We start from the raw sequence: 14315 nt of genomic DNA, 5'->3' as shown, positions 1-14315 counted from the left end.
AAAAAGTCAGAAGAAAAACTTTTTTTTTTTAAACATAAACCTATAAAACCAATCCTAACAGTAGGTTATGTTTACATGTCAGGAAAAGATAAATACTTCCAGCTGTTTACTGTACTTTCACCTAAACTCTGAATAGCAGTAACTGAAAAGTTACTCATAGTGGGTGGAGCTGCCAGAGAATGTACTTTTGTAAGAGTAGGAATACTCTAACGAGAATATGACTTTAGTAAAAAAAGAATGGCTAGGTGTAACTACTCCAAGATATACATATTTTTCTAAAATGTACTGTGGTAAATGTAACTAGTTACTACCCACCTCAGATAGGTAGACATTTTACCAGCATATGAGAGAAGACACATTTAAAGGAGGTTCTTGCAACAGTGAACCAATCAAGAACAAGACAAACAAATCCATCTGTCTTTTGTTGTGTTTTCTCAAAGCAGCTAATTCTACTATAATTATCATGTCTTGGTGCAGGGATGCCTCTAAAACTTGCAGGAGACTAGCTCTCCATGATGGAGACCCAGAGCAGATTAAATTTGACCCCTAGGGCTCAATCTGACAAACATGATGGACTGAGATCAATGCCTGTCTTCCATTAATTTCTTCCAGGTCCATCAAATCCTAAAGCCTTTTCCTGGCACTGGTGGTACGTGGTGATGGCCATTACTGGCGCTGTGGCCCTCGCCGTGCTCCTGGCTGTTTATGTGGCCAAGCTACGGCGCAAAGAGACACGATTTGGGTGCGTAGGTTTGTTTGTCCTTCTTGTGGGTGGAAGGGAGGGGCCCAGCCACTCGGCCAAACCATAAATGTTCTCAGTCCTTCCAGACTTAATGCTACTTATTTTCTGAGTCATTTTGTGCATCATGCAGCCCCGCTCTCGGGATTGTTTACAACATTGCCCGACAACATCCGTTTTGTTTTTGTGCATTTACAGGGAGGCATTTGAGCCCATGATGGAGCGAGGGCAGCTGGTGGTTAGGTACCGCGCTCGCCGCAGCTACAGCCGCAGGCCGCTAGAAGCAACATGTGAGTTCTCCTACCTGCACCTGAATGTCACCAAACCAGGAACAGATACTTTCAGCTGCATGCCTGGACCTGCATTGCTGCAAGGAGTAGAAATGCTTCCTCTTCTCTTAAAATACTGGCTCAGCGAGAATAATTTCTCCTCAGGCTACACAGTGGCAGCTCTGTTCTCCATGCTAAAAGACAAAAAAAAGGCCTCCATAGTTTATCTGGATGATCAAACAGCCAAGAGTTGATTCCATCCCTGCAGCTGTGTTAACAAGCTATAAGTGTTTAGTAAGCTTATATGCTCCACGGCAACCCTCCTGTTAGATTGAAACCTTCTAAAGTTAAGCTGCATTTAAATGATATAAATAAAAGTGAAATTTAAAGACTTGGGAGATGTAAAGATCAAGGAGATCCAGCGACATCAGGAAGCAATCTGATGTGATGCAGGTCTCCAAGGGGGGGTCTTAATAACAGAAGGGCTTGTCATCAAGCGAGGAAAAGAGTGCTTTTGCATTGCTTTGTTTGCTGTCACCAGTCAGGAGTCTTCCTTTGAAACGGTGCATCAATTACAGAGATACAAAGCTGAAAATACAGGCTCAGATTTCACCCAGCTGGGTCACATTCAAGTCCCGACATTGTCCCCTGCTGTGCACAGAATATTTGTTATGGTCCTCGTGAGCAAGTCCCAGCTTGCCGGTCCAACGAAGATGCCAAAATAAACCTGAAAAAACTGCAGAAAAGCCTATCAGGAAGTGAAATGAGACAAGCTAGGAGGATGAGATGAGTTATTTCATATGAGTGATATAATAAAAAGGAAGGCTTGGATTAATGGATTTGGGCTGGATTTTCTACACTGATGCTGTCCAGAAGTTCCGGCCAGTTTTTCAGGACATAGTCAGATCCTGACGTTCTGGTTCTTGCCTTTATCGGGCCGCAGCCGGACATACCAGCATGAGTTGTAACATGCCTGTGGACTAAACGCATTTTTCGTCCAACTTGAGGCAGATTGCTGGTGTAGCAGCAGCTGCAGGCCATCTCAGAGGCTGTTGTTGTCCTGTCACATTCTGGTCCGAAGGAGAAGAAATTAAAAATAATGACTGCTCAGTAGGGTTGTCAAAAGTATCGATACTCAAAAAAGTATCGATACTGAAATGTTGTATCCGGATACAATACTCATTTTCAAAAGTATCGAGTACCAGTCGCACCTAAACAGTCATTCATCTAAAGTGCAGAATAGAGGAAAATGCACTTTCTGAACACTGTGTGATTGAATAATTCTACGCACTTTTCAGTTTCAGACTTTTTTGTAACAGTTGCAGCTGCTGAGAATTATTTTTGTTTCTTAACCGGTTTGGCTAGTGTCATTGTTATGTGTGCAAAGCATAGCCAAGTAAGGAAAACTTAATTTTAATTTTGTAAGTTTTTTTATCAAGCTTGCTTAATATTGTGCACAGCAAACAACCTCAAAATGTTGTTCTTATTGTTTATTGAATTTATTTATTTATTGTATTTTAATTATTAATCAAAATATTTCTGTTGAAATTTTATCCTTGTGGTATCGAAAATGGTATCGAGTATCGAATATTTTACTTAGTATCGGTATCGAGTTGAAAAGTTTAGTATCGTGACAACCCTACTGCTCAGTGACAGCCCATCTGCAGGAAGCATTTCAGCACACATGGAATAATAACCTTTTTTTATATATTTGAACTTATTTTTCTCACCAATATTTCAGCAGCTTCAGTTCTTATTAGAAACTCTTTTTAAATAGTTCTACTTTAACTTTCTATAAAGAAAATTAAAGAACAAATCTTCGGGAAAAACAAAATAAAATAATTCCAGTGTAAAATAAAAATAACACACTGCAACTCATACTAATTTGTATTATAATTACATTCAGTCTACGAAAAGATGAGTCTTTGAGAAATCAACATTTTTTGCAGAATTAAAGCAATTAACTGAAACCACACTTGATTTCGATCTGGGGTCATAACAGCAAAAAAAAGGGGGGGAACTGAAAGAAGCAGAAAAAAGTCACAACCACAAAGGGAAATATGGATGCTAATCAACAAGATAAAATGTGGTGTTGCAGGTCTTTGTCTACGTTAGAGATTTAAAACAATATCTCAGTGTTAATTACTGCAGGTTCTGAATTAAAAAAGAATCCAAAGATTAAGAGTAGCACATAGTTATGTCTTTAGTCAAATTTATCAAATATTTATCCTATAATTTCAAGAACAAATTTACCATTTGTTCTTGCAATGCAACCTTGGTTAGATAAGTTATTCACGAAGCACCTTAGGGCTCCTAAATGAAGGTGAAAAAAGCTGTCTGATCCTATTGTAGCTGCATTTTTGCACATATCTGCTGTTTTTCCTCCAAACAGCCCTTAAAGCACCAATGACATTTTTTTTGTCTGTTTCTTCTCTGCAGTAAACAGTTTGGGTATCAGTGATGAGCTGAAACAGAAGCTGCAAGATGTGATGGTGGACAGACATAAGCTCACTCTGGGAAAGACTCTGGGAGAAGGTGAGCTTTTCCTGTCTGCTTCTATTTTACTGCTCTGGTTGTATTTCAGTGTAAACTAAGGTTGGAATGATGTAATCTCCATTCCTTTAGAATTCAAATCATGCTGGTTGTCATATGGTTTGCTCTTTTTTATGTCCAGGGGAGTTTGGCTCTGTGATGGAGGGTCTGCTGAATCAGGAGGAGGCTGTTCTCAAGGTGGCTGTCAAGACTATGAAGAGTGAGTGAACGATGAAATAAATCATCATCCCGCTTCATGAATCCAACCATTGTAGTCAAGAAAAAAACAAAAAATGGATAAAGGTTGGTGGGAGTGTTGACCTAGTGGGTTAGACCAGTGCGCTTGTGCTCTGAGAAGGTTGCAAGCACCCAGTTCGATCCCTACAGCCTGCACTCTGGGTTCCTGAGCAAAACCCTTAACCCTACACTGCTCCCTGGGCGCCACACAATGGCAGCCAACTGCTCCCCAAGGGGATGGGTTAAATGCAGAGACTGAATCTCCCCATTGTTGGACAATAAAGGAATTTACATAATGAAATTACCAATATTATATTTATTACCAATATTTATGTTTGCTGAAGAAACCTGTCACAGAAAATGGAGCTAGACATTAAAACAGTTTTTAAAAAGTAATTATGTAGTCTCAGCATTGAGGGGTAAAACAGCTCCACCCTCATGGGATTTTGTTGACCTACAAAGTGACCTAACCTGTAAATGATCACTTCTCCAGTTGCGATCTGCACTCGCTCAGAGATGGAGGACTTCCTGCGTGAGGCTGCCTGCATGAAGGAGTTTGATCACCCCAACGTCATGAGGCTCCTGGGTAAGTCAGTCAATAACCTGCAGGATGCACATATGAGAAAAAACAATGTGTGCAAATGTTGCTGTGTAGTGGAAGTAGTAATACCAATGTGTTGTGTATCTTTATTGAAATTACAGCTAGAGAAAAAAAAAAAGGACAAATTACATCCGTTTAAAACTAGTTGACATTTCTAGAGGTAATAAGAAAAAGTGGAAAATGTGACCTGCCACATTCTTGGCTTTACAAAAATCTGACTTTACTTTTCAAAGAAGTGATCTCTTCCAGTGAGGTGTGCTTAATGCATTACTAATATCCAATACATTTTCTGAGGAAAACCAAGCAACATTAACTTTGAATAAATAAAAAAAAATACAAATAGATTCAGGCATTTTTACATATTTATGAATTTAATCTATATCATTCGATTAAGAACTTGCGGGGAAAAACACTTGCAATTCCTTTTAATGTTAAGTATGGATTAAAAAAAATCTAATCAATGTGTTCTTGTAAATAACTGCACAGTTCAGACCTTATTATTTTCAAATTATGTGCACATCCTATTTAAAACAGCATGTGTTCAGACTAAATTATTTCTTTTTTTTTATCTCAGGTGTGTGTCTGCAGACCGTGGAGAGCGAAGGTTACCCGTCACCTGTGGTTATCCTCCCGTATATGAAGCACGGCGATTTGCACAGCTATCTGCTGTACTCCAGGCTAGGAGACTGTCCTGTGGTAAGCCTGAAAACAAAACACCAAAAACACAGAGTCAGCAACACACAACCGCTCACAGTTTCACACACTCTATGGTTTTAAGTTCACATGAATGTCAGCAAAACAGGATCCAGAGTTAAACATAGTTGTAAAGCATTTCTTAAATAAGCCTCCAATTATTCCTCCTTTGGCAGGAAAAAGTACCCTGAAACACTGAATGCTTTGGCATTATCCGTGTGTTAAAACCCCTGGAGGGGTGTGCTGAGAAACATAAACTTTAATCAAAGCAAGACTCACACACAATGTCGAAATAGTCTTGAGGTTTGCCAACTTTTAAAAACAGTCACACAATGCAGCTGAGAGCTGTTGTTCACATAGGAGGAGGGAGTCTGGAAAATCAATTCTTGCTAATAACTTGTTAAAAAAAGATGGATACTGGCGCCCTCTATTGTTCAAAGATGAAATCACAGCTGTGATAAATCTGTGAATGAACCATCCTCCCTGTGTGTCCTGTAGTACCTACCATCACAGATGCTGGTCAAGTTCATGACCGACATTGCCAGAGGGATGGAGTACCTCAGCAGCAAGAACTTCATCCACAGAGACCTGGCTGCACGCAACTGCATGTAAGCAGAACCGCTTCCTCCACTTATGTACTCTTTCAGTTCCCACAGGCTGCCTTGTTTGCACTTTCCCTTTCTTGTTGCTGCCAGCAAGCAGGGGTTATAAATGGTCCTTTAAATAAAAGTAAAACTGTTTAAACTTTTCCTAATGTAGAGAAAAATCTCTCAGCTGCAAAAAAAAACCCATAATATTTAATAAAGGCTAAAACAAAGATGTGTGTATTTTTAGAGAACTCCCACCCCTCTGTTTAAGCTAAGTGTTTCCTTTTTCTCTCTCACGCTCTTAGGTTAAATGAGAACATGAACGTGTCTGTGGCCGACTTTGGCCTTTCCAAGAAGATCTACAACGGCGATTACTACAGACAGGGACGGATCTCCAAGATGCCTGTTAAATGGATTGCAATTGAAAGCTTAGCAGACCGCGTCTACACCACCAAGAGTGATGTGGTTAGTACCTGTGGAGACTGATTCATTGTGTTTCCTTATTCGTGTGTTTGTATCACTCACAATGTTGAAAAAAAAAGGCTCGTAACCCCAAGATAATATAGCTGGATGTAAAACTGTATCCCTTTTTCAAAGAACCAGAAAAAGATCTTGATGGATTTATTCTATAGTAAAACACCAGGATGAAAATAATGTAAAAAATATAACTAAAAGCTGGATGATGTGGAGTTAATATGAGCAGTCAGTGTTTTGCCTGTGGTAAAAAGCTGCCAGGGAGAAAGTAAGACATCATCTATGGGTAGCAGAGCTAAAGACCAGTGAGATTAGCATCCAAAATGATATTTAATCTCAAAACCTTCCTTTGATTCAGTGCAGCTACTTTTACCTCTCCTCACATTGACACAACACATTTTGTGCTCCCATGCCTATTTACACCATGTCAAACAAAATTTAAAAAACCATAAAAGCAAGCTGCATTTTCTTTTTATGGCCACTCCTTACACACCCATCTCATCAGGGGTGTTTCTTTCTTTTTATGACATAAGAAAATGACAGATTTTTGTTTTATTGGTGATAAGTCACAAAATATTTGATGCTATGGTCAACTTATTGTAAATAGCTTTTTGGAAAATTCAGAGTTATAAGGTAAACTATTTCATATTTATGCATTTAGCTTTGTTATCATAAGATCAAGCGCCTTAGAATTAGACTGTGGGGAAGTTTTGAGTTTTAGGTTTGGTTTTGTGCCTGTGCTATGTCAGATAAGCATACTCCACTAGACCAGCATACCCATAGTCAATACCCCTTTATCCCTTTAGTTTTGTATGAAAAAAAAAAAAAAACTTAAACTGCCTCAACGGGCATGTATCCCTTATTCCCAAGTTATTGAATTACTTACTTTTTGGTGTTTTTTGAAGCGTATGGCAATTTGACCATTCATTTTTTTTTTACATGACTAAAGGGATAGACGCCCATTGAGGTAGATTAAAGTCTATTTTTCTTACAAAACTAAAGGGATGAACACAGATCTGATGGCTTGCATATGCATATTGACTATGGTTATGCTGGTCTGATGGGGTATGCTGGTCTGACAGCACACCACCAAACAAAGCAGAAATGCACTTTGATAAATCAGCTGTTACATGTGAAAATCGTAGCATCAAACCAGCTTGACAGCAGCCAGTCAGGAGAGAGATTTCTGTGTTAGTCCTCAGTAAATAAGCAAACTTTCCCATATGTTTTGATTCTGTTATTTTAGATTTAATAGTAAAGTTAAAATGGAAATTCAGCAGAACATACCAGTTTAGAGCATGTTAGAAGACTGCAAAACATGAACATTCCGTAACAATTAGGTTCTCAAAACATAAAGGTTATTTATAACTAAGTTAATATAAAAAAAAAATCACAACATCTGTATTGATTTGCTATATAGAGAATGATGTCATACAGTATTTATTGTGACTCTACACTTGATATAAAGGTAATATTAATGTTAGTAGCTAAGGTTTCCTAAGCAGCCACTGTAATAGCATTTAATTTATCAGTTTAATCATTCACTAATTAAATAGTTTGCAAGACAAACTTCAAGCATGTTTTCCTTGTATGTGTATTCAACAGCATAAATCTAAATACACATAAACATAAAGTATACGCATCAAATTAAACCTCAGTATTCAAACATTTTCTCACCATATCTTTAAAATACCGTTTATTATTTGTGCCAGTAATACATACTTACACATACTGTTCAGCTGTCGGATATTAAGGATGTACAGAAAGGACATGAGCTTTGTAGTATCATTTAGTTTTCTCAGAAAAATTAATCACTGCTATCAGAAAAGCAATGTTGGAGCATAAAGTGAAATATGGTGGAATGTGTTGTGACCAAAGCTCTGGGACAGATGTCAGCTGTGGCAGGTGGTAACTTCATTTCAAGCATACTTCAGGGGCCTCAGTGTTCCTGCACATAAGAATTACATGCTGATATGTGAATTATGGAAATTTTTCTGCACTGGTTGTGCAAACGAGGATGTCCAAAATCCATACATGTGCACGGCTGTAACTCTCTTGTATAGTTTTAGGTGCGAATTCTTGTCTGACGTGTGCATTACAGCTTTCTGACCTTTTCTCTGTGTGTTTCTCTCTCCTGTTTTCTGTTCACTATTTTTCATAGTGGTCGTTTGGAGTCACCATGTGGGAAATAGCCACACGAGGCCAGACGCCTTATCCAGGGGTGGAAAACAGCGAGATTTATGACTACTTAAGACAAGGAAACCGTCTCAAACAACCTCCAGACTGTTTGGACTCTATGTGAGTTTTCACTTCTTTAAAGTTCTGTTAAGAAAAACTATATATATATATATATATATATATATATATATATATATATATATATATATATATATATATATATATATATATATATATATATATTTGTGTGTGTATATATTTTTATGTGTTTTTTGTTTAGCTTTTTAAAAGAAAAATAAGAACTTCCTTAGATAACAGGAAGTGTATATGTCAGGCCAACCAATAACTAAGGCTTCTTTCTGATCTGCAGCTACTCTCTAATGTTCTCATGCTGGCTTCTGAGCCCCAAAGATCGTCCATCTTTTGAGACACTGCGCTGCGAGCTGGAAAAAGCCCTCGAGGATCTTCCAGACCCTCAGGACCCTGATGAGATACTATATGTCAACATGGATGAATCTCCTGTAGAGCTTGGAGCCGTCGGGGGCCGAGATCCTATTAGATCATCGCCTCTCTTCCGAAAAGGATTCGAATCTGTGACTACCGTGGAAGTCCACGAGCGCAGCCGATACGTCCTCTGTCCACGACATGAGACCACTCGAACCCTGTCCGACTCCCTGGAGAGCCTGGACATGCCTGTTTCATCCTCAACAGCCACGCTGCCTCTACAGCCGTCCTGCCGCACCACACCTAACCACACCCCCACTCCCACTTTGGAGCTGCTGGAGGACAGGGAATCGACCAGCAGGATGCCCTGGCAGTAGCTGATCCACTGTTGAACGTTAGGGGCGGGTCGCTGCCACACGTGTCCCAAACCCAAACTCCCTGCAACCTCTGACTGCAAGACACTTTGTGCTTCACCACACATATTTTGCACAAATGTATCACCGGCTTCCAAGCAAGTAAAAGTTTGGGATGATTTTTCTCACTAAGAACCTGTTTTGACGATGAGCACATTTCTAAGTGAGTTTGAAACAGCTGCCTCTGCTTCACCCTGAAGGAGACTTTTGCCGACCATAGACTGCATGTGAAGCTTGTGGTTTTATGCTGCAGAGAAAACATTCAGAGAAAATGAAATTACGCCTCTTTTGCAATAGCAGCACATTTCCAACTGCAGACATGCTGGAAAGTGACTTTGAAAACAAAACAACAAACTCTTTGTGAAACCAGCTGACACTGCCAGAACGAAGTGATGGACAACTGACTTTTATCCATTTGTTCAATGTTCTTATCTTTATTCTTTAAGGTATTTTTATAGCATATCTCTTGAATGTTGTTTTGTTTTTTACATCGCTGTGGGTACTACCAGGTACAATCCCAGATACATCAAACAACCTGCAGAGAATAGCAACAGCCATCCAATATAACTCTTCCAAACATTTTTCCCCTCTTAGATTTTGTCCTCAAACTTGAAGGTACGTTTGGGGTTGTTATGTGGTTGCCCAATGCAAAGGACAGTAAATAAATAAAAATCAAAAAGCTTAAATTAATCAAAACCAAAGTCCAAACTGAAAACGAACTTTTTTTCTGCAGATGCAGTGTATTTGGTTTGAAATCTTCAATAGATTTATTTAAGTCTGAGAAGAAAACAAATAAATCATCCCTGTTCTTGGTTATCAGCCTGCTAAAATGAGTCAGATCCTTGAAATTCAGCATTAAAGCGCTGCCACAGGTTTTCTATTATATTTAGTGAAGTATTCTGACCAAGTTATTCTAGCATCATTATGCTTTGATATAAACCATTCAACAGGAGCTCTGGCGTTATGTTCTGGGCCATCGTCCTGCTGTATTTAACTGTATTCCCATTAAAAACTAGCACATTCCATGTCACTACCAAAGAAAGGTCTCTCCTGAGCATAATGCTGCCACTACCATGTTTTACCATATTGAGGCTGATATGCAGTGCATGTTTTCACTGTAAATAATTTTGTAGTATGTAAGCCCAGAGTTCAGTTTTAGTTTTAGGAGTACGTTCGCTTTCCACATATTTGCTGTTTACCTAAGCTGCTGTTGGTGAATATGAAAAAACGTCATGCAGCGTTCTTTCAATAATGATTTTCAAGTCGCACCTTTTTTTATTAAGGGCTAATGTATGGACTGCAGGACTAGCAGTTGTCCGTCCCACAGATAAAAACTATGCATAATTTTTCTGTTATTTCTCTATTACGTACTTGTTTTTTGGTCCGCTATTTACAACTCTAAAATGCATTGAAGTTTCTGGTTGTAATGTAGCAAATGCTGAAAAAAATTCAAGAATAAAATTATGAGGAGCTGCATTTAAAAAAAGAAGACGAACCTTGAAGTGTTTTAAATTAGAACCTGATCTGTTACAAGTTTTACTGTCAGTTCTGCAATGAGCCATTGACCAAGCATCCGATCTACATTTTGTTTCCAAAACTCAGGAAGTAGGGCTTCTAAACTAAAAGGCTGAGACAAACTGCTTCAACTTCCAAGGGACTGATAAGAGGTACAGATCAACAGAGAGATGATGGAGTAAAAATCCTCATTTTAGTTTTGGTGTCAAATTTAGAGATTTCTTTTTTATTTTGATGTTATTTTTTTGTATTTGTTCCAACTTTTGCACTAATGATTTATTTTGATGGTTTTGTACAATGATTCTCTGCCCTTAAGGAAGATGGTTCATGGCAGGATTTGCATGTTATTGATGCCAGAGAACAAACACTGTGGGTCACCATGCAGACCTTTCTGGGTTGTCTGAAAAGTAAAAGACTTTCAAATCATGAAGGGATGTCACCCAGATGCCCTGAGGATGTTAACTAGTGTTGCAACATGTGTGCACTTATATTTCTATGTATCCATGTATATAAACAGTAATTATATAAATGTATGCCTTAGTCGTTCAATAAGTCATCAGAATAGATGTTCCGGCACATTTTGGGAGAAGAAATAGCGCTGTCTTTTTTGTTAGAATTAAAGGTACTTAAATCAGTGTATAGTTTTACTGCAGAATGTTAGGATACATTTTGCTCCATTTCCTTTTTTTGTTTTTTTTGTAATACATCTGGTATGGTTTACACAGTGTGAGGTTTAGAAAAAGGTGCTGAAAATAAGATTCACTTCCTATTTCTTGTGCACATGGAGTTTTTTTTTTTTCAGTTAAACTTCCTGCAGCAATAATTGAAACCATTTCTTCCTCATTATCCTAATGTCAGCCTTAAAAGAGAGGATTACACAACTTTCACAAGTGCCTTTGAATAAGAGCCAGTATTTTGCATTTTGATGAATATTTGTTTGTTCCATTGGTGTTTTTACATTTTTAAGGATTTTATACAATAACTTCTTTGATATTGTCAATATTTGAGAATCTTTTCTACAGTATTTTTGCATAAGAAATGAATAAATTCAAAGACACATTCTTTTGCTGAACGTTAATCCTGGTGATTTATTCTCATTTGTTCTGAAGAATTGGAATTTTTATTAAGTAGCTGCAAACTGAAAAATAAAACAGCAAGTAAAAATAACCTGAGGTGACATAGACTGTAAAATGAAAGCATAATGTGACATAAAGAAGGACGGTGCATAGATAATGAGCGGATCAGAAGTGGATGTAGGAGATCTGAACTTCTCCCTCTATCTCCAGCTTGTCGATCTCATTGAAGGAGATTCTGTGAGAGAAGTCGAACAAGTGCTGCCCGTTCACAAACACCTTGAACCTCTGGTTCCCGCAGCGAATGGACATCTGAGTGTCAGACAGAAAACTTATCAGAGAATGCATCATACGCAAAGTAAATCTAGAGGGATGGCTATGTTGCTTACATCAAAGTACTGTCCCTCTACGAAGGGATTTGTGGTGAGCTCTCTCTCCTCCTTGCCCCACTTCTCTCCTATCCTGGTGTTTCGCACCACAACGCCTTCCTTCACTCTGGGGTTCATGTGGAAGGCGATGTCTCTGGATCTGCTCACCACTAAATTGAACCCCATCCTGGAAAACCAAGATTCTGTCAGAGCCCAGTTATCTGAATGACTTCGCCACCCCTACTAATGAGCACAGACCTCTTTGCTGCATAGGGTACCATGCCCCTGATGATGATGGTCCTCTTAGGGCACATCCCTCCTGGGATCATAGCGTAGTAGGGCACAGTCTTAAAGATAAGACAGTTATCTTATATAACATGCATGGCCTTTGCTTCATAAAAATATACATTTTACAATATCATGAATTTCAAAATAATAGTCTTTTTTTTTTTTACAACTGAGATAAATTCATGAGTTAAAGAGTATGCTGTAATTTTCTTAATGCAAACAATGCAGTACTTGCATGAATGCTTCTACTGCCCACCTATGCAAGGATAAACAGCGTTAAAAATCTAAAAGAAAAAAAGAATGTTTCCTTCATACTTTATATTGTAACTTTTAACTGCTTGGTCATGAGCTGCACAGTGTCAGACAACTGTTGTGATATACAGTAACTAGGAAGAAGGTTCTAGGTTAGAACTCCAGCCTGTGTTTTTTTTCTACATAGAGTTGGCATCTTCTCCCTGTTTGGTAGATGTTCTATCCAGATATTATAACTTCCTGTTAAAGTCCAAAGTATATGATGTTTCACATTGTTTTAAGGAATCTCAGAGGTATGTAGTTCACTCTTGACCAGTCAAAGTCCTTTAGATGTTGGCTTAAGATAATGCAGCCTTGATTCCTTAAAGGGAATGAAGACCTTTAGTATGAATCCAACTTGATTTTTGTTAACCATCCTTTAATTCAAGCAATATTTTCTTAATGTGCTTAAACTGCGAACAGAATCACAGGGGGTGTGCTCACTTTCTATAATCTTGCAAGAAAACAGTAGCAAACTTGTACGGGTCTTTTTTAAAAGAATTTATAAATTTAAATGTTAAAGTCTTGATGGGATGGGTCCCTGGGGTAAGAGTTATGTTACCCTGATCAAGATAGCCTCCTTTCATTTGGCTTTAGTTGAGATTGCATTTGGAAACATATTTGGTCCCAAAACTGGCCTTTTTTGCTAACATAAGCAAAAACTGCAATACTTTTCTACTTATAGCAGACAGATTTATCGAAAGAGCAGGTCTAAGCAGGAAACCCAAACATCCCAGACCAGAAGGGATAATAGTTCCTTCATCCAGTTCTGGATCTGAAGGGGCTTATTTGTCTTTGCTCCTTGAAGCTGTATGCACCTCAATGAGAGTAAAGCTTTGGTCCGGTGGTCCACAACCATGATAAAAGCGGTTAAAGATTTGATAGCCTCCTGGCAAACTAAATTAAACTTCAGTAAGAAAGAAATGCCCATTAATTGGAGTAACCACTCTGATCAGTCTGCAATTGTAGTTCTTCTATTTAAACACTAGGGGACAGTAAAAATAAAATAAAAGTGGCTACAACCAGTTAAAAAAAGTTTAAGGTGAACACACTAAAAAAATATATATATTATTATTGATTTTTTTGTTTTGTTTTACTGCATTCATCACACTGACAGGACAAATTAACAGCAATATAAAAACTGTAGTGTGTACCAATATGAAACAAAGTTAACTTACTGGGTTGTAGACGGGCTGCCCACCCATACCCTGCATCCAGATTTAAAAAAAAAAAACGAGCACAATGTATTAGAGAACATCCCAGGAGAAAATTAAATGATACCAATTTAAGTGAAGAGTTTCCTCACCGGCAGATGAGATCCTGGAAATCCTCCCTGTTTTTAAAAACAAAAAAGAATTTGGACAAAAAACCCAAATGTTTAAGGACTATAAAATCTTATTATATATTTATATATACTATTATAATTTCTTACGGCCATGTTTCCTCCAGGGCCTCCTGGGTATCCGCCCTGCAAGTATTTGCATGTTTCAAGTAAACCTGCTTTATTTCTGTTTAGTAATCATTAAGCAAATTTTACTACAAAAGCATGATATATACATATATATACATATACTCACTTTTCCTCCCCCTGTGCCATCAGGACATCCACCCTG

At 38.2% G+C, this 14315-nt stretch overlaps 2 protein-coding genes across 13 annotated transcripts in view; one reads left to right on the top strand and one right to left on the bottom strand.

Moving 5' to 3' along the window:
- LOC119785747 (tyrosine-protein kinase receptor UFO) overlaps positions 1–10638 on the top strand; it is a 35635-nt gene extending 24997 nt beyond the window's left edge. The window contains exons 11-20 of the mRNA XM_038288531.1: positions 613–742; positions 938–1029; positions 3448–3543; positions 3683–3760; positions 4271–4363; positions 4953–5074; positions 5570–5679; positions 5964–6123; positions 8294–8430; positions 8681–10638. Coding sequence (XP_038144459.1) covers positions 613–742; positions 938–1029; positions 3448–3543; positions 3683–3760; positions 4271–4363; positions 4953–5074; positions 5570–5679; positions 5964–6123; positions 8294–8430; positions 8681–9131 — 1469 coding nt within the window. The 3' untranslated portion in view covers positions 9132–10638. The remainder of the gene's footprint in view (positions 1–612; positions 743–937; positions 1030–3447; positions 3544–3682; positions 3761–4270; positions 4364–4952; positions 5075–5569; positions 5680–5963; positions 6124–8293; positions 8431–8680) is intronic.
- Positions 10639–11595: 957 nt separating this feature from the next.
- LOC119785748 (galectin-4-like) overlaps positions 11596–14315 on the bottom strand; it is an 11341-nt gene continuing 8621 nt past the window's right edge. For 10 of the 12 annotated variants that reach the window (XM_038288532.1, XM_038288533.1, XM_038288535.1 and 7 more), the window contains 7 exons: positions 14280–14312; positions 14135–14170; positions 14009–14035; positions 13881–13910; positions 12382–12470; positions 12145–12310; positions 11596–12067 (listed from right to left, as the gene is read on the bottom strand). In XM_038288532.1, the coding sequence (XP_038144460.1) occupies positions 11924–12067; positions 12145–12310; positions 12382–12470; positions 13881–13910; positions 14009–14035; positions 14135–14170; positions 14280–14312 (525 nt within the window). In that variant the 3' untranslated portion in view covers positions 11596–11923. The remainder of the gene's footprint in view (positions 12068–12144; positions 12311–12381; positions 12471–13880; positions 13911–14008; positions 14036–14134; positions 14171–14279; positions 14313–14315) is intronic. The other 2 variants (XM_038288537.1, XM_038288543.1) reach the window with 1 other exon arrangement.

This window comes from Cyprinodon tularosa, unplaced genomic scaffold, assembly GCF_016077235.1.
Source record: "Cyprinodon tularosa strain WSP-4 unplaced genomic scaffold, ASM1607723v1 ctg257, whole genome shotgun sequence".
In the NCBI taxonomy this organism is placed as follows: Eukaryota; Metazoa; Chordata; class Actinopteri; order Cyprinodontiformes; family Cyprinodontidae; genus Cyprinodon; species Cyprinodon tularosa.
The sequence above is the reverse complement of the archived record's forward strand: the minus strand, read 5'-3'. Positions and strand labels throughout refer to the sequence as shown.